At 35.8% G+C, this 19,166-nt stretch overlaps 1 protein-coding gene and 1 long non-coding RNA gene across 2 annotated transcripts in view; one reads left to right on the forward strand and one right to left on the reverse strand.

Moving 5' to 3' along the window:
* LOC138355186 (uncharacterized) lies at nt 1–3,714 on the forward strand. Its single transcript, XR_011223904.1, has 2 exons — nt 1–696; nt 764–3,714. It is a non-coding gene; the product is annotated as an uncharacterized lncRNA (long non-coding RNA).
* Nucleotides 3,715–4,919: 1,205 nt separating this feature from the next.
* Nucleotides 4,920–19,166, reverse strand: part of LOC123769368 (LIM/homeobox protein arrowhead) — a gene marked incomplete in the record, with an annotated part of 163,112 nt that continues 148,865 nt past the window's right edge. Inside the window, 3 exon segments of the mRNA XM_069310037.1 lie at nt 4,920–8,727; nt 9,300–9,389; nt 16,587–16,820. Coding sequence (XP_069166138.1) covers nt 8,666–8,727; nt 9,300–9,389; nt 16,587–16,820 — 386 coding nt within the window.

A 19,166-nucleotide genomic window follows, 5' to 3' on the forward strand; every position in this document is an offset into this window, starting at 1 on the left:
TGTAGAAACTTACTGCTTTAAATCTCTGCTTGCAGTGTTGGGAGTCTACTGTAGTACTGTTCTTTAACTTTGTTTGCACTTTTGTTATCAGTATTTTAGAAAATTACAGGCATATTGTTGCCATTTCATCAAACAATTATTTCAAGGTAGAAATTTTGTTATTAAATACAGTATATGTTTGCATGTGTGTTAAAAAATATTGTGAATGTAATTCCTACATTATTTAACATTTGGCAAATGAATTAAATTATAATTTTGATGGTTAAACTGTTTGAGCTTTATAATTTATAAGTTCTGTCATGATTATTAGTATGATTAGACGTGGATATCCATATTCTAGCATGAGCACACTGTATGTAAATAAACCAATGCAAGTATCCTGCATAGGTCTTCAATATTTTCATAATTTATCCGTTTATGTGACAAAGTTATCTTGGAAATTGCTTTTGGATTAAATGGATTAAATAGGGCTGTGATAATATTTACATAGTGGCATGTGACATGGATTGAAATGTTCTTGAAATGGAACATAATATTCAGTGATAATACTGAGAAATTTACCGTATTTTAAATATATGTTGCTTACCCAACACACCCATACATATGTATATATGTATGGGTGTCTGTGTGTGTATATATATGTATGTTTGAAGTGTGTTGGTACATAATTGAGCTACTAGACTTGAGTTCATATAGGTCAACCAACATCAATAAGGGCTTTGTGTTGGTACATAATTGAGCTACCAGACTTGAGTTCATATAGGTCAACCAACATCAATAGGGGCTTAGTTGCGTGTGTATGGTTGGTCATACAATAATATTAACACTTTTTTGTTTTGGGGAGGAGGGGTATGTTCGCCAACTGAGCTACCCCTTTATGACCCTGTCTGACCTGCTGTTTGTGACCACTTGCTCAGTCTGGCATCAAAATATTTATAATTTTTCTATTTGTAAAGCTATTTACTGTATAGGTTTACAGCTTATTTTGGTATTCCAATTTTTGGAAACGAATGATCTTGAGTATCGATGTCTGGTGTGTAAAACACTGCTGAGAGAAGTAATAGGGAACCAATGTCAGTTGTGCGAGGTGCTGCTGAGTTTACAAAAGTTTGTAATCACTTTTATATTGTCCATCTTATGTAGAATGAATTGAAGAATTACTGGATGGGGTAGTTAACTTTCAACAGAAAGTGGACACAGCCCTCTGAACACTAAAGTGTTAATATTACCGTAATATTGCTGCTAATGTCAGCATTAGTACTGATGATATTAGAACTGTATTTATCATTTTCAGCAATAATTTTGTTACCTGTAAATGCTTTACATTAAATAATAGCCATGCCATTCTTAAACTGATATATTTGAGGAATTTCAATGAACTATTTCATTCCATGTGCATGATTAATGTGTGTAATTTATAAAATATTTGTACTGTATATAGAAATATAATTAACTTCGTAAAGCAGTGTTGTCACTGCATGTGTGTGTACAGGATGGGTAGAGTGAATAGAAACCCTGAGCATTCTTTTAATATTGTCATCTGGAAAATGTTTACACAAAGCTAGTGTATTTCAGGCTTGACAGTACAAGTACTTATTATATGCAGAGCATTGATGTTTAGGGAGCTTCCATTGTTTCAACAATGCCACTGACTAAGATTGAATGGCTATCAAGATGCATTTGAGCATTCAATGGCTATCAAGATGCATTTGAGCATTCATTTGATACCTTTATCATTAGGTATTCAATTTGGATTATCCGCAAGGTATCAAACTTAAGTATTAATTAATCCAATATACATAGGTTGTGCTCTGAGTTCTTAACTCAAGTAGTCAAGTCAGTTAAGGTTACAATTGTCATTTAGGTTTTAAAGGTGATTTCTACCTGTATTAGAGTCATGCTCTTCTGTTGAAAATAGTGCAACAATGTGCTGAGTGGTGGTAGTGAGGTGTATAAAGTTGTTTACTGCTCTTGCATAAATGTACTGTATAGAGCACAATGAAAGTGTCAGAACATAATGTATCTAGGAGAAAATATTGAGGCCATTGGATGGGATCAAACTATTGATTCTAGGAAATCATGTGCCTGGGAAATCCAGTGATGTGGGTTTGATCCCATTTGGCAGCCTCAGTGTTTTCTTATACTGTATTTTGCTTTACTTAGAACAGTCGTAATGCAACTCAAATTCTTACACTGGTTAAAATGCTCAAAGTGAAGCAGTATCCTCGGTTACTAAACAGTGCATACAGGCACTGTGATATCAATTCTATAATCTCACATCATTTGGGAATTTTAGTTTACATTTTCACATTTTAAGGTATGTGCTTGGGACAAACTAAAAGTTACAACTTCTCTCATTTTTTTGTATTTTTATACTGTGCCATTCATATTTTAAATTGTTGTTTTTTACTATTTTAGAACCAAGGTTAAGAAAAATATGAATTGAATACTGTGAATAGTAATTGGCAAATATGCACAAATATAGTTTCTTACTGGGTATTCATTACTTTGTGTCATATTTCTGTAATTAATAAAAAATTTATGGAATTTTTATGATTTGGCAACTGATATTGCTCATCTTTACAAGCCTTCCATATGGACAGTACAGAATAATATAATCGTGTTGTGAAACGTATCTCACTAGATTTCTGTATGAGGATTTCTGTACTAGAGATATTTGTTACATATTTGACAGCAATTGTCATACCACAAAATGAGGTGGAAGACGTTTGTAGTAATATTGATCTTAGGTGTGTGAATATTGCCTCTCAATAACTTGGCGAGTGTATAAACACCAAGTTTTTAAATGGTTGGATAAGGCAGGTTTTACTGTAGTGGTACTCTATAGGTCTCTCTCTTTTTTCCTTGAAGAAAAGTGTACAAATTCATTTAATATTGGTGATGCCACAAATTATGAGCATGCTGGTGGTATCATGAATAATTTTCACTACCACATTTACCTGAGGGCCAATGTCTTTAGTGGCCTCGACAGGACAAAAAGCCAGCAGCTTGTCAAAGATCCCCCAGATTATGGTGGAGGTCAGAAAATTGAAAGTGTCTTTGGATACTTGAATCAAACTGTTTTACAAAAACTTCATGTACTAAAAAAAAAAATTGCTTAAAAATATCAGTTTATGCATTCATAATTTTTAATATAAAATAATTCAAGTCTTTGTGATATCAAAAAGCAATAAAATGAGAACTGTTTTGTACTAATGTGATTATTTAAGTCATTGGGACTTGGATCTGCTCTTATTGTTCCATCAGCATGAAAGTACTCTACAGCTGATTTATAAAGTACTGTACCTGACAGCTCAGTTTGATTTTTTTCACAAAACATCTGTTTTTTTATATATAAATATATATATGCCCTGCCTTATTGTGTGTGAAATACTATCTGAAAATTTATATATTTTTACTCTTACATTTTCATTACATTATAGGTTACAAACATGCATTGCTCTAGTTTCAAAGCAGTGCAGCAGAAATAACGTACTGTACTGTAATATAAATTAATGTTTTGTTCAGTATATACCTGATTGTAATAAAAATAACTTTAAAATTATTTAACAAAAAAATCCATATATTTTCTACTATATTGAATTTCTGATTACTGGTGTATAGATGACAAACCTGGACTGTTGTATGATCCAGAGGCCTGTTGTATGATACAGAGGCAGTCATGAATATTTAATAAAACCCTTGAGAAGATAACATGTATGTTTTCATTGCTCACTGTGTACTATTTCTATGTTTTGTAGCCTATGCGTTTTCTGTTCTCACATTGGCATCCTCGGTGATGTTTATCGCCCTCTGATTATTCCGCACATTTGATGGTGCTACATAGCCTTCCTGGCTTAGTGCCTTCTTTGATAATTACTTACTCCATGTTCTGTATGTATGAATGCATTGTATCATAACTATATTGCTTGAACAAATATTTCAAAAGCTAGCATCGACCTCCATAAATAAAAAAGTGATTCACAAATTGGGAAAGCAGGGGTCTAGTAGCACAGTGGTTAGCACAGTAGGTTCTCAACTGGTGGGTCTCAGGTTCGATTTCCACAGTAGGAAGAGATGGTTGTCCACGTTTCCTTTCACCTGAGGCTTCTGTTCACCTAGCAGTAAATAGGCACTGTACTTAGGAGTTGGACAGCTGTTGAGTTGCATCCTGAGGAAAGTCAGTAGTTGGCCTAGGTGTTGTATGATGAATAATTTTAATCATTAATTTGCATATCCGGTAGATATTCTTGGAAAGCTAAATTAAATTAATACAAAATGCTTGTATGAACATTCTGGACAACTATAATAAAGTGAAAGTATTTGTTAGTAAAATGAACTGTACAATGTTTCAAGCACTAAAAGAACACTTAACAAAAATGTGAATTGAAAGCAAATGTTGTACTGTTTATTGATCATTTTAATTCCTTACTAGAGATTTGTTCTTATTGTGAGTTCCCCTCTTAGCAAAATTCAATTATATGTGCAAATAATTGTACATGACATTTTGAATTGCTTGAACATTTACTTAGCATTATTATAATTAACAAAAATATGGAAGGGGTCATGATCATAACTTTGGAGTTGGTGGAGTTGTCATCACTTGAAATTTGGAAACCTCTCCTAGAATGTGTTAAATATTTAACTTTTTCCCACCAAGGCAATAATGATAAGCAATTTGATCAGTATTTTTGAGCGAGAGATAATACTTGCTTCATTGTGCAGCTGGGGAAATGAGCCTCAGCTCTTTGGTCTTGCCTTTTAATCAACTGGTGTACAGGTTTCTGAGCCCATTGATGGCTTAATTGGCCATCCTACCTGGGATGTAAAAAACTTATGTTTCAGTGTACTACTTCCATATTTTCAGTATACTGTACTGTATTTGTTTTACATTCATTGGTCATTGAAAACAAGTACTGTATTTGAACAATAAATTTTATTACATATGTTTGTAGTATCAGCATGGCATGAAACTAAAATAAATAAAATTTACTACCTGTTATTCACTGCATTAGGAAACACTACAGTACTGCCATGTAATAGCCGCAAGTAAGACAGCGGGCACGTTGACCCATACAACCATACTGTTGTGAGGTGTGATCCTTTGTTTCTATTGATGGACTCTGTCACACTGATCAGTCTAACAAACAACACAAATAAGAACCGGCCATTGTAGGGTGGTTAAAATTAAAATAGTACCACCTCAAAATGAAAACAAATTGAATATAATGGTGCAATTTATTAGGGTTGAATTAAATATACGTGATCAGTCTCATTATAATGCAGAATCCTCATTATACAAATTGATAGCATAAAGAATTAATCAATATTTACATTTGGATCCAGTACTGGGGCCTCAAACCTATATTTATTATAATAGTAGTATTTTTGGAAATTTACTAATAAATGAATACACATTTTTTTTTGTATTGGTAAGCTATGAAACTATTTCGGATTACTGATGTCACTTACATTACTGCACCATTATTTTTTTTCTTCGAATTTAAAATATTTGTAAATGCTGATATTAAACTATAAATTAAATTTGACTAGGAACAGATCTGTTAAGGCAAATAAAACTGTGCATCTATATTCTGGATGGCCTTTGTACACTAATAAATTTGATGACTTTATATATATTTTAATCGAAAACACAATTTTTTCGATTAGACAAAGTTTGTTTTAAGGGCTTTTAATTTTCTTGATACACTGTAATTTTTAAACTAACAACAAATTTAAAGAGAGCTACTGTATTTTTTGTGTGTATTCCATCCTTGTTTCTTTATACAGTATACCAATTTTAAGATATTTAAAAGCTAAATTTTCTTGTTAAAAACATTTATAGAATTGTATCACTAATTGTATGCAAAATAGGTCCTGGAATATTGATTAGTGTGTTAACTTTACATTTAAAAATTCTAGGAAGTAGTACTTTGCTGAAAAGCCATTTTAAAGTACATACTGTTGTGAGAGCTTATTGAAGCATACAAGTGATTAAGTTTTTCTTTGGCTTAGCTGAACTAGATGCACAGGATAAACAAATTCCTTTCTCTGTACAAAGGAATCGAATCCTCATCCTTAACAAATAAATAGTTAGACGCTATATTAGAGATCCTATTGTTTATAGCACAACCTTTGTATCTCCCTCTCCCTTCCTATCTCAACTTAAATTACTACTCTAGTAACAATTAGACGCGACAACATGAGAAAAGGTTTATATTACAAGAAATATATTCACCGCAGCAATGTTGAAGGGGTTGAAAAGGTACCGCAAAACACGGCTTTATATTTTACATAGTGTAACTTGCATTGATACATAACAATTATTAAAATACTGATGCCATATTGCACTGCAAAATGATAACCTACTATGCTTCACATAATACCAGTATACAAAGAACGCTGAAGCAAAATATCTATTTCAATTGGGTAGTTCACTGCTCATAATTCCTTTAGCATAGGCTATTTTTGTTTTAATAGTGTACATTTACATTTCTCATTTCTGGATGTACATTTCTCTTAACAAAAACGTGAAATTGTAACTATTACCGAAGCATATAAAAACGTTTTGAAGGAGTCTGTCTCAAGTGCAAACCAGTTGTCTTAGGAACATAAATTGGGTGGTAAATACAGTATATAGGAATTCCTTTAGCATGCAAATGAATGAACACAAAAATTAAATGCACTTTGAAAGAAACGAGGAGAAATATTTTTGAATCAATGACGTGCTATGAGTATGGAATACAGCTATAGTCAGTCACATCTTTAGGAGAGAATTAGTGTAAATAAAATAGTTTTTAAATTATAATATCGAAAACTAATTGGTTGGCTGTGATCACACAGGGAAAACCCCTGATAACCAACTTATATGTTATGGCTCTAGTTTCTAACACTTACACTTTTTGCTTTTATGGAATTGATAAATTTTGAAGAACATTCACTACACCATTAGCATTGTACATATGACCACTTCTTAAATACCAAATTGTATCTTATTCATACAATCATGTATATTTTTACATTTAAAAGATATATCGAATAGTTTTAAATGACTAAATTTGTGAATAATACACATGTAAAAAAGCTTGTGAAAATGGAAAGAAATTCTTAAAACTATATTTTTAGTCAAAAATGCACAGTATTAATTGGCATTGTCAGTACCCTTGAAAGATATTTAGAACAAGTAAATAATTAACAAAACATAGAACTAAGGATATTTAGAACAACAGTATAATAGAATCACTGGGTTATACTCCTAATTATACTGTGATGAAAAATTAGTAAGCATGTATCACAATTTTATATTCGTTCTGTATTTTGTAAAAATGTTTAGATCATTATAAAGACATTTTTTTGGTTATTATTTAAACCCACATACGAGCTAGCTACACCAGCCCCCCCCCCCCCTTTCTCCCGGGTAAATGACGTTGATTAAATTGTACATTGTACACTCTACATTGATTAAATTGTAATAACATTGATCCTACGCTAATTTGACGTTAATTGCATTGACTTAACGTTAATAACGTCGACCCAATGTCAATTATGACTTGAGAATGGTCCAGGACGGACCGAAACGTCGTCGTCCCTTCACCTTCTAGTGTGTGGTCTGGTCAACATACTTTAGCCACGTTATTGTGACTCATCGCCTGCAATGTCAATTGAACGTTAAACCTACGTTGGTTTAACGTTTCTAGAGCATATTTTTTTTTACCCGCCGGGAAAGAAAGAAAGACAAAATAATAATTGTGTGCGTGGGTACATTAAGTACAATGAGAAGCTCAGGAGTATAGCATATATAAGGCCGTTATACCAAGTTACATTTCAACCCCTTCCGTCATGCATTCTACAAGACTGCTTGGCAACTCTTTTTTATTATTTTTTTAACACAACATTTAAAAACACTGAAAGGCAGATTTGATCTGACATGTCGATCTACACCTACGTACATTATTACTGCATGACGTGATGATGATGAGTATGGTGATGATTACGATGATTGGTGATGATTGATAATGGAATGTTTGAGAGTGCCAGGTAATCAGTGATAGTTTCTTAAATTAGCAATATTACTCTATTAGATAACTGACTCTATTAAAAGACAGTTTAAATATTTTATCAAATTTCAACATTATATCATGGGAAATTATTTGATCACCTGACATATTTAAGAGGTGTTTATAACAAGTCACTTAGATAGTAGCAGCTGAAGGGACGAACTACCGCCCATACTGACAGACTGCAGTAGTAGTAGTAGTAATAGTTAATAGGGGTTGAACCATTGGCCAAATTGTACTAGTGTATAGTAGTTACTGGGGGCAAACTACCAGTCAAACTGTAGTAGTGCGTGTGGTTGTTACACTGATGAAGCAGTATAGTAGTTACATAGTGATGAAATTACCAACCAAATTGTACCACTCTAGGTTATTTCATGTCTGTTTTGAAATAGACATAGACATATCATATGTCTATGTCTATTATTTATAGACACCCATATACAACTTAGGCTAGGACGAACTGATCCACTTTAACCATTTGCAGCGTAAGATATTACACTAAGAGGTTTTTCATTGGTTACTGGAATATCACTATGTGCGCAGCCAAGGAAATGTATATATATATATACGATCCCAAAAACAAATGAGCCTCAGCCACTCTCGTGTCGTCACACCTCCCCATGCATCATTGTCATAATGGGCGTCTCTGGGGAGGACGAGTCATCAGGCTCTAGAAAAGAAAATCCAAATACATTTGAATTGATTACGCAAAACATATATATATGCGGAAAAAACACATTTGAAAAATAGAGAATGGTTATAACGCGTTTTCGGCTAATTCGCCTTCATCAGAGCAAAGTAGCTTTGTTCCTGTTCCAAAGTAGTTACTATTTTGCTCTGATGAAGGCGAATTCAGCAGAAAACGCGACCAGCATTCTCTAATTCTACAAATGTGGTTTTTCCGCATATTTGGATCAAATTAACACACACAAATTAATTTTACTCTAAATACATAGGTATAAATCTTAAAAAAAACATGATTTACAATGAGAGATCAAGTCTACATAGCCTGACGATTATTAATATTGTATTAATCAATCAAGTTACGGGCTCACCATAGCCCGTGCTACTTGGAACTTTGTTCCAGGTAGCGAATCTTTAACAACAACAACAAATATTGTATCAACCACCTGATTAAATCAAATGTAGTTTAAAAAGAAAAAGCGAAAAGAGGTGTTGATCACATTAAATGAGTACACGAGACAGCCGAGTGCATAATAAGAGTGTAGCGATGCAACTCACCAACACTCTGGGGTCGGAAGGAGTACATGAAATGCAGGTCGATAGTCCTCGCCAGTGAACCGTTCATGTCCTGCAACGCTCGATCCAGACCTGTCCAAAAATGGTCGCTAGTTAATGTGGTTGATTGTGGTGGGGTGGTAATTGTGGCGGGGGGGTGTGGTAGGGTGGTAATTATGGTAGTGGTGTATGGTAGGGTGGTAATTATGGCGGTGGTGTGTGGTAGGGTGGTAATTATGGTAGTGGTGTATGGTAGGGTGGTAATTATGGCGGTGGTGTGTGGTAGGGTGGTAATTATGGTAGTGGTGTATGGTAGGGTGGTAATTATGGCGGTGGTGTGTGGTAGGGTGCTAATTATGGTAGTGGTGTATGGTAGGGTGGTAATTATGGCGGTGGTGTGTGGTAGGGTGGTAATTATGGTAGTGGTGTATGGTAGGGTGGTAATTATGGCGGTGGTGTGTGGTAGGGTGGTAATTATGGCAGGGGTGTGTGGTAGGGTGATAATTATGGTTAAGCATGGTCTTTAGAGCGGAAGTTATTGATTCAGGGGCCACGCAGCACTAGCTGGATGTGCCCCCGGATTGTGCCCCGTGTAGGGATAAAAGCAAAGCAGTGCGGATATATATATTTACAGCGTGCGTCCCCTGTTGATGATCACGGGAGACATCTCCCGTCACGCAGGGTGCAGTCGCACCTCCACAGATCTCCAGTATCAGCTCTTGATACTGGTAATGGCTCAAAAGGGCCACCATTTACGGGCTATTCATGCCCGTGCCACCCTTTGGGTGAGTTACTCTTCATCAATCAATCAATCGCCTGTTGATGAAGAGCAAGTTACAGCCACGCTCCTATGCCAGGTAAGTCCACTACGGGCTCACCATAGCCCGTGCTACTTGGAACTTTTTGTTCCGAGTAGCTGAATCTTATACAACAACAACAAGCCTGTTGACGATAAATTACCGTGCCTTACGGCAGATAGTCACTACTGTTATGTCTATATGTATGGAGAGCCGCTAGAGTCCCCCGGGAAAGCGGGAGCCGGACTCTGCAACCCACAGAAAACAGAAATTGTGTCTCAAAACTCCTATGGGCACGCGAAATAATTCGTTTAGATCATTGCCAATTTGGGCACAAGCTCTCTAAACGGTTCGCCAACCCTGCCCTAGGCCAACCAAAGACCTTTCCCAGGATGCAACCCCACAACAGTTGCCTAATTCTTGGGTACCTATTTATGCTTCGGTGCTTCATCATTTGTAAGGAAACGTGCGCAACCATTTCTGTCAAGGAATGATCATGTAATAGATATGGCGGGAAAATTTAAATAAACAGTAAAATTGAGGAAAGTATACTGAAATGGTTTTGGCCAAGTAGAGAGAACGGATGATATGATGATAGACTGGCGACGAGGCGACGAAAGAGTTTTCAAGTGAAAAATTTGAGTCCCGCCGGGGCGGTTGGAGTGGTTAAGTGAAGCCTCGTAGCAAAATATTTTAGTGTAAAATCCAGAACAATTAATATATATATATATATATATATATATATATATATATATATATATATATATATATATATATATATATATATATATATATATATATATATATATATATATATATGTATATATGTGTATATATATATATATATATATATATATATATATATATATATATGTCGTACCTAGTAGCCAGAACGCACTTATCAGCCTACTATGCAAGGCCCGATTTGCCTAATAAGCCAAATTTTCATGAATTAATTGTCTTTCGACAACCTAACCTACCTAACCTAACCTAACCTAACTTTTTCGGCTACCTAACCTAACCTAACCTATAAAGATAGGTTAGGTTAGGTTAGGTAGGGTTGGTTAGGTTCGGTCATATATCTACGTCAATTTCAACTCCAATAAAAAAAATTTACCTCATACGTAATGAAATGGGTTAGCTTTATCATTTCATAGGAAAAAAATTAGAAAAAACATATTAATTCAGGAAAACTTGGCTTATTAGGCAATTCGGGCCTTGCATAGTAGGCTGATAAGTGCGTTCTGGCTACTAGGTACGACATATATATATATATATATATATATATGTGTGTGTATATATATATATATATATATGTGTGTGTATATATATATATATATATATATATATATATATATATATATATATATATATATATATATATATATATATATATATATATATATATTTATATATATATATATATATATATATATATATATATATATATATATATATATATATATGTCGTGATGGTCAAGCGGATTAAGGCGTCCCTGTACATACCAGTTGTGGGAGTATGGGTTCGAGTCACTTCTGGGGTGAGTTTTCAGTTATATATGTGTGTATATATATATATATATATATATATATATATATATATATATATATATATATATATATATATATATATGTCGTACCTAATAGCCAGAACGCACTTCTCAGCCTACTATTCAAGGCCCGATTTGCCTAATAAGCCAAGTTTTCATGAATTAATGTTTTTTTCGTCTACCTAACCTACCTAACCTAACCTAACCTAGCTTTTTTTGGCTACCTAACCTAACCTTACCTATAAATATAGGTTAGGTTAGGTTAGGTAGGGTTGGTTAGGTTCGGTCATATATCTACGTTAATTTTAACTCCAATAAAAAAAAATTGACCTCATACATAGAGAAAAGGGTTGCTTTATCATTTCATAAGAAAAAAATTATAGTAAATATATTAATTCAGGAAAACTTGGCTTATTAGGCAAATCGGGCCTTGAATAGTAGGCTGAGAAGTGAGTTCTGGCTACTAGGTACGACATATATATATATATATATATATATATATATATATATATATATATATATATATATATATGTCGTACCTAATAGCCAGAACGCACTTCTCAGCCTACTATTCAAGGCCCGATTTGCCTAATAAGCCAAGTTTTCATGAATTAATGTTTTTTCGTCTACCTAACCTACCTAACCTAACCTAACCTAGCTTTTTTTGGCTACCTAACCTAACCTTACCTATAAATATAGGTTAGGTTAGGTTAGGTAGGGTTGGTTAGGTTCGGTCATATATCTACGTTAATTTTAACTCCAATAAAAAAAAATTGACCTCATACATAGAGAAAAGGGTTGCTTTATCATTTTCATAAGAAAAAAATTATAGTAAATATATTAATTCAGGAAAACTTGGCTTATTAGGCAAATCGGGCCTTGAATAGTAGGCTGAGAAGTGAGTTCTGGCTACTAGGTACGACATATATATATATATATATATATATATATATATATATATATATGTCGTACCTAGTAGCCAGAGCGCACTTCTCAGCCTACTATGCAAGGCCCGATTTGCCTAATAAGCCAAGTTTTCCCGAATTAATATATTCTCTTTATTTTTTTTCTTATGAAATGATAAAGCTACCCATTTCATTACGTATGAGGTCAATTTTTTTTTATTGTAGTTAAAATTATCGAAGATATATGACCGAACCTAACCAACCCTACCTAACCTAACCTAACCTATCTTTATAGGTTAGGTTAGGTTAGGTATCTGAAAAAGTTAGGTTAGGTTAGGTTAGGTAGGTTAGGTAGTCGAAAAGACATTAATTCATGAAAACTTGGCTTATTAGGCAAATCGGGCCTTGCATAGTAGGCTGAGAAGTGAGTTCTGGCTACTAGGTACGACATATATATATATATGTGTATATATATATATGTCGTACCTAGTAGCCAGAACTCACTTCTCAGCCTACTATTCAAGGCCCGATTTGCCTAATAAGCCAAGTTTTCCTGAATTAATATATTTACTATAATTTTTTTCTTATGAAATGATAAAGCTACCCTTTTCACTATGTATAAGGTCAATTTTTTTTTATTGGAGTTAAAATTAACGTAGATATATGACCGAACCTAACCAACCCTACCTAACCTAACCTAACCTATATATATAGGTAAGGTTAGGTTAGGTAGCCAAAAAAAGCTAGGTTAGGTTAGGTTAGGTAGGTTAGGTAGACGAAAAAACATTAATTCATGAAAACTTGGCTTATTAGGCAAATCGGGCCTTGCATAATAGGCTGAGAAGTGAGTTCTGGCTACTAGGTACGACATATATATATATATATATATATATATATATATATATATATATATATATATATATATATATATATATATATATATGTGTGTGTGTGTGTGTGTGTAGCCGAACTTAACCTAACACTATCAACATTGACACAAGGGAAAAGGCAGTTATCAGCGAACGAAACATTTGGCGGCCGAGATGACTGGCTAGTTTTTGCATTCCGTTATACTGAAAGGGAGAACAAGATCAAGAAAACCTCTTAGTCACTGACTGCCGAGTCTAGTTATAACAGCTTGAGACGGCCCTTGTCAGACTGATAACGATCTCTCCCCTAATTACGGGTGATTAGCTCAGACGTTGACAGGGGGCAAACAACTTTAACGAAGGAGACAGATGGAGGTGTGAGGGAGATACAGACGGAGGTGTGAGGGAGATACAGACGGAGGTGTGAGGGATGAGGTACAGTCGCAGGTATGAGGAGGGAGGAACAGACGGACGTACGAGGAAAGATATTTTTTATATTAATCGATAGTTAAACATTAATAGAATTTCAAGAAAATAGATCTAAGCTAACGTTATGTATTTACAATATACTAATTTAACATATGCAGCAGTTTTCTGTTCCCAAAGTATATAAATTAACACACACAGAGATCACACTAACGTGATGCATCAAATGAACAAATCCTCGTCACGGCCCTTGTGGATTTCTTGTTTATATATAAATTAAGTATACAAAAGCGCTTACTACGAAGTTCAACAATTAAGATTAGGCTTCAGTTCTGAGAAAGAGATGAAAAGACACACTTTATTCTCTGAATGTGTCTCGTTGTGTCAATTTTATGATAACAGAATAGTTCAGGTGTATTCTAGGGAGGGCGGACCGAAGGCCACTCATCCACACTAACATAATCTAACTAACTTATTCAGTATGACCAAGAAACCACCTATCAACTCATGAAATTTGACCTCTGTGATCCTGAAGTATAGCACTATCCTCTCCCGCCTCCTTCATTATCGCGCGCAAATTGAGTCAGCTGACACGTGACTCTCAATGGCGGGAAAATTGAGTCACGTGACCGTGTTGGGCCAATCACGCGCCATTCACCAATAATTACGTCACCATGACACGTGCAACGTCAAAAATGAAATGGAAAATATCTATGGGATTCCTGCCATCTCAGCAGTTGCCGCTTAGGCAATGTATGTGATGTTGACCAGACCACATACTAGAAGGTGAAGGGACGACGACGTTTCGGTCCGTCCTGGACCATTCTCAAGTATGTATATACTTGATGTATTGTGTATTCTCAAGTATGTATATACACCGAGAAGGGAGTGGAACACTTCTCTCGGTGAATATATTCCTTCACCGTCATGAACAATATGAATGAGTGTGAAGAACAGGAGCTGTCCGCTAGTGAGTCACGACATTGTTCCATGTATTGCTTATTTGGGCAGGTGGAGAGAGAGAGAGAGAGAGAGAGAGAGAGAGAGAGAGAGAGAGAGAGAGAGAGAGAGAGAGAGAGAGAGAGAGAGAGAGAGAGAGAGAGAGAGAGACAGAGAGAGACAGAGAGAGAGAGACAGAGAGAGAGAGAGAGAGAGAGAGAGAGAGAGAGAGAGAGAGAGAGAGAGAGAGAGAGAGAGAGAGACACAGAGAGAGAGAGAGAGAGAGAGAGAGAGAGAGAGAGAGAGAGAGAGAGAGAGAGAGAGAGAGAGAGAGAGAGAGAGAGAGAGAGAGAGAGAGACAGAGAGAGACAGAGAGAGAGACAGAGAGAGAGAGACAGAGAGAGAGAGAGAGAGAGAGAGAGAGAGAGAGAGAGAGAGACAGAGAGAGAGAGAGAGAGAGAGAGAGAGAGAGAGAGAGACAGAGAGAGACACAGAGAGAGAGAGAGAGAGAGAGAGAGAGAGAGAGAGAGAGAGAGAGAGAGAGAGAGAGAGAGAGAGAGAGAGAGAGAGAGAGAGAGACAGAGACAGAGAGACAGAGAGACAGAGAGAGAGAGAGAGAGAGAGAGAGAGAGAGAGAGAGAGAGAGAGAGACAGAGACAGAGAGAGAGAGAGAGAGAGTAGTGGGGAAGGGTGGAAGGTGAAGGAGAACGAGTAAATGGGCTGGGAGAGTGACAACAAAGAGAGACACGCTCACACAAGCAGCAAAAAATGTATACCACAATACAGATACAAAACTAGAAAATAAGACTGGTTCAACAGAAATTGTGAAGAGGGACAGTTAATAAAAAGAAAATAAATGGAATCAATCTACGAAGAGGCCTAACCCTCAAAATTTAATATAAATAAACGTACACGTACGGCAGTGAGAAGAGAGGCAGAAAATAGGGGGGTAGAAATAGCCTAAGCTACTCTATCCCTTTGAGATATATTTTTTCTTGTCTCAATAAACATACTTGAGCTTGAACTTAATTGAGAGGCAGAAAGAAACCTTGAGAAAAGGAGTGGCGGACTGGTCCTACATGCGCTACGCTTTCCAACTTCAGAATCGCGTTTAGATACATGGATGGTGAAATACTAAACAAATTGTTCCTGACTTTCATGAGACCAAAATTGGAATATACGTCGGTTGTATAGTGCCCATTTCTCAAGAAATACATCAACAAACTGGAAAAGACATGCTACGAAATGGCTTTTAAAACTGAAAAAAAACAATAGTTATGAGGAGAGGCTAGTCGAGGTGTTGAATATGCCAAAGCTAGAAGATCGAAGATAAAAAAAAGGCCATATGACTACTATATACGAAATAATACCAGGAATCGACAAAATTGACAAAGAGAATTCTTGAAATCTGCAACTTCAAGAACAAGAGGTCTAAGGATTCAAGCTAAGGAAACAAAAGGTTCGAAAAAATTTAGAAAGTTCTCTTTTGCAAGCAGGGTGGTAGATGGTTGGACAAGCGAGATACGGTGGAGGTCAAAATCGTCAGCAGTTTCACAGCGTCATATGACAAAGAGTACCGGGAAGATGGGACACCACGATCCTTGCTCTCATCCTATAACTACATTTAGGTAGTTACACACAGCAAAAAAATGAAAATTATAATTAGCTTAATTACTATTTATCTGAAGTTGTGTTGTACATATCAACAATACAAACCACCAAATACTTTTCTGAAATACATTGATGCAAGCAACACATGCAACTTGCATGTGTTCTAATACAATATAACAATATCTTTTCACACCTTGCTGATGCTTCTTGGAGGACATATGTTTCTTTTGGCGCGCCCGAGAATTTTGGAACCATACTTGTGTCACCCTCTTGCTCAAGCCTGTCAGCTGGGCAATACGCTCCAGGTCCTGGCTGTCTGGATTGGAATCGATCTGGAAATTCGCCTGTAGAACCTGCAGCTGCTCGTCCGTAAAGGTCGTCCGGACGCGTTTGCTCTTGCGTTGGCTCCCTTCTCCGTCCGTGTTCTCTGGAACGAAAAGCCCAGCTCGCTAACGTTACAACCAATAACCAAGGCTTCCATATACCGCTGATGATGTGCGGTCTACATTTAGAAAACTAGGAAGAATTTTGTATTGTAAATATGTCCATTAACATATTCGAAACTATTTATAAACTTGATTTTGTCAAATGTTTCTTTTCAAATTTGTGTATTTGAATTAATATTATTATATTAAAAAATAATTACTGAGTTCTGTTAGATTAGGTTAGATCAAATTTTACGTTAATTTTTACTCAAATTAAACAAAAAAATGCTATATAATAGAAAGCTTTATCATTCCATAAGAATTTTTGTTAGAAAAATAAATAATTTCAGGAAAACTCGGCTTGTATAAGCAAATCCGGCCTTGCATACTAGGCCAAGTAGTGTGTTCTGGTTATTAGGTACTAATATATATATATAACGTTATAGCGTCTACATATATATATAACGTTATAAGACGTATATAACGTCTTATAGTGTCGTTATAGGGTCTTGGTGTAGCGTCTATGACTTGCTGTCGTTTGAAAGCCCCGCCCATTGATGACGTCACAGGGCAGGTAGCCAAGTCATTATTTTATCAGTTATATCCTGCAATATTTAATTATCACTAAAACTGACTATAATTTAAATGGTTGAAAAGTTCACATTTTGGATAGATTAAAGATGCAACAGAATATCATAAGCGTGGCTGGTGTGCTGTGCACTGGAGATTATATTATTATATGATGGAGCACCTCGCTGATCCCTTGCTGTGATTGGCTGACGTGGTGAATGTCAACAAAGAGTTTCTACCAATGAGATGCAAGCTCGTGGGGGTTGGGGGGGGGTGAGCTTCCTTCAGCACAACAACCAACCTTTATGGGCTGCTGTTCGCCTGTTGATAGTGCGTTGTCATGATAACAGATGGCACCACCTGTATTTTACATGCTATTTGATGTTGGCTTGTTGATAGTGCAATTTTATCCCAACAGATGGCATCAGCTGTATCTTATGAACTGCTGCTAACCTAACCTGTTGATAGTGCATTTTTCTGCAGATAGATGGCATCAGCTAATATACCTCTGAATTCTTTTGATGACCAAAGCCGTAGCTTATAAAACCTTGCTGGTTGGTGGTATTAGATATTTTTTTTTATTAATACATTTCTGGAGCTTTGCATTTACTTTATTTATTCTTGTGGATATCATCAAATTGCAAGTTTTTACAATTTGTGATTGAAGAAGACCTCTCACAGTGAATTTGGCGAGAATTTTCCAAGAAATCTGATTTAATACAAATTACAAAGCTATATAGCATAAATATTAGTAATGGTTTATACAATTTGGACCGACTCAACCTTATCTCTTGCTCAACTGATTGTTGTAAAAACTATTTGAAACTCCAAAAAGTTGTTACAAAATGAGTTTGAATATATTTAATTCCAGTCTACGTGTCATGATTTTGTGTTGGACTTATGGCCTATCAACCACCGGAGTGTTATTGCAGCTACCGCAATTTCTTAGTTACCGATTACACACCGAGAAACGGAATACACGTCTAGGTGTATATATTTGGAATATGACATCAGGAATATAATATTCCCGATGCCACATATCTTCCTCTTTACGTGTAATGTGTTTCGCTGCAATATTTGTATTTTATGAATACCTGTAGTTATATTGCTAATATATTTAACAAGCGTTGCATGGCAACTAATGTCCGTTTTACACAAACTCAAGAAAACTTAAAACTAAATTGCTTGTTATTTATGTAACACTTTTAAATCTAGCGATATTTACCAAGATTGCATGGAAATAATGTCTATACAAAACATTACGGTTTATGTATATATATATATAGAGAGAGAGAGAGGTTACAAAGTAAACACAACGTTTACACGCATGACCGCTGCCCCAGCTGAGACCCGCACGCCGTCGGGTCAACAGCAATCGACACTCATCAACTGGACACTTATAAATTAGCCAGTTAGTGCTGCTGGGTAACTAGCAGGCGAGGGACGCAGTTAGGAGACCACCACCATCAGCTAGCTAACATGTGCTGGCCGGGACACTACGGGAAGAGACCTCAGTTAGCCAGCCAGTGGTGGCGGGAACGCCGCAGGCGAGGCTGCAGGAGACCAAACCTCAACTCTGCGTCACATGTTGGCGGGTATATAGCAGGTAAGTGTCGAATATTGGTCCTTCGGGGCCGTGTGTTATTTTAACTTTTCAATCATGACTAAACCTCATGTCAGAAAATGGAAAAAAACGATGACGTTTTGGTCCGTCCTTGGAGCGTTATCGTGTTGATATTGGTCCAGGACGGACCGAAATATCGTCGTTTTTTTCCATT

This window comes from Procambarus clarkii, chromosome 66, assembly GCF_040958095.1.
Source record: "Procambarus clarkii isolate CNS0578487 chromosome 66, FALCON_Pclarkii_2.0, whole genome shotgun sequence".
NCBI classification, from domain to species: Eukaryota; Metazoa; Arthropoda; class Malacostraca; order Decapoda; family Cambaridae; genus Procambarus; species Procambarus clarkii.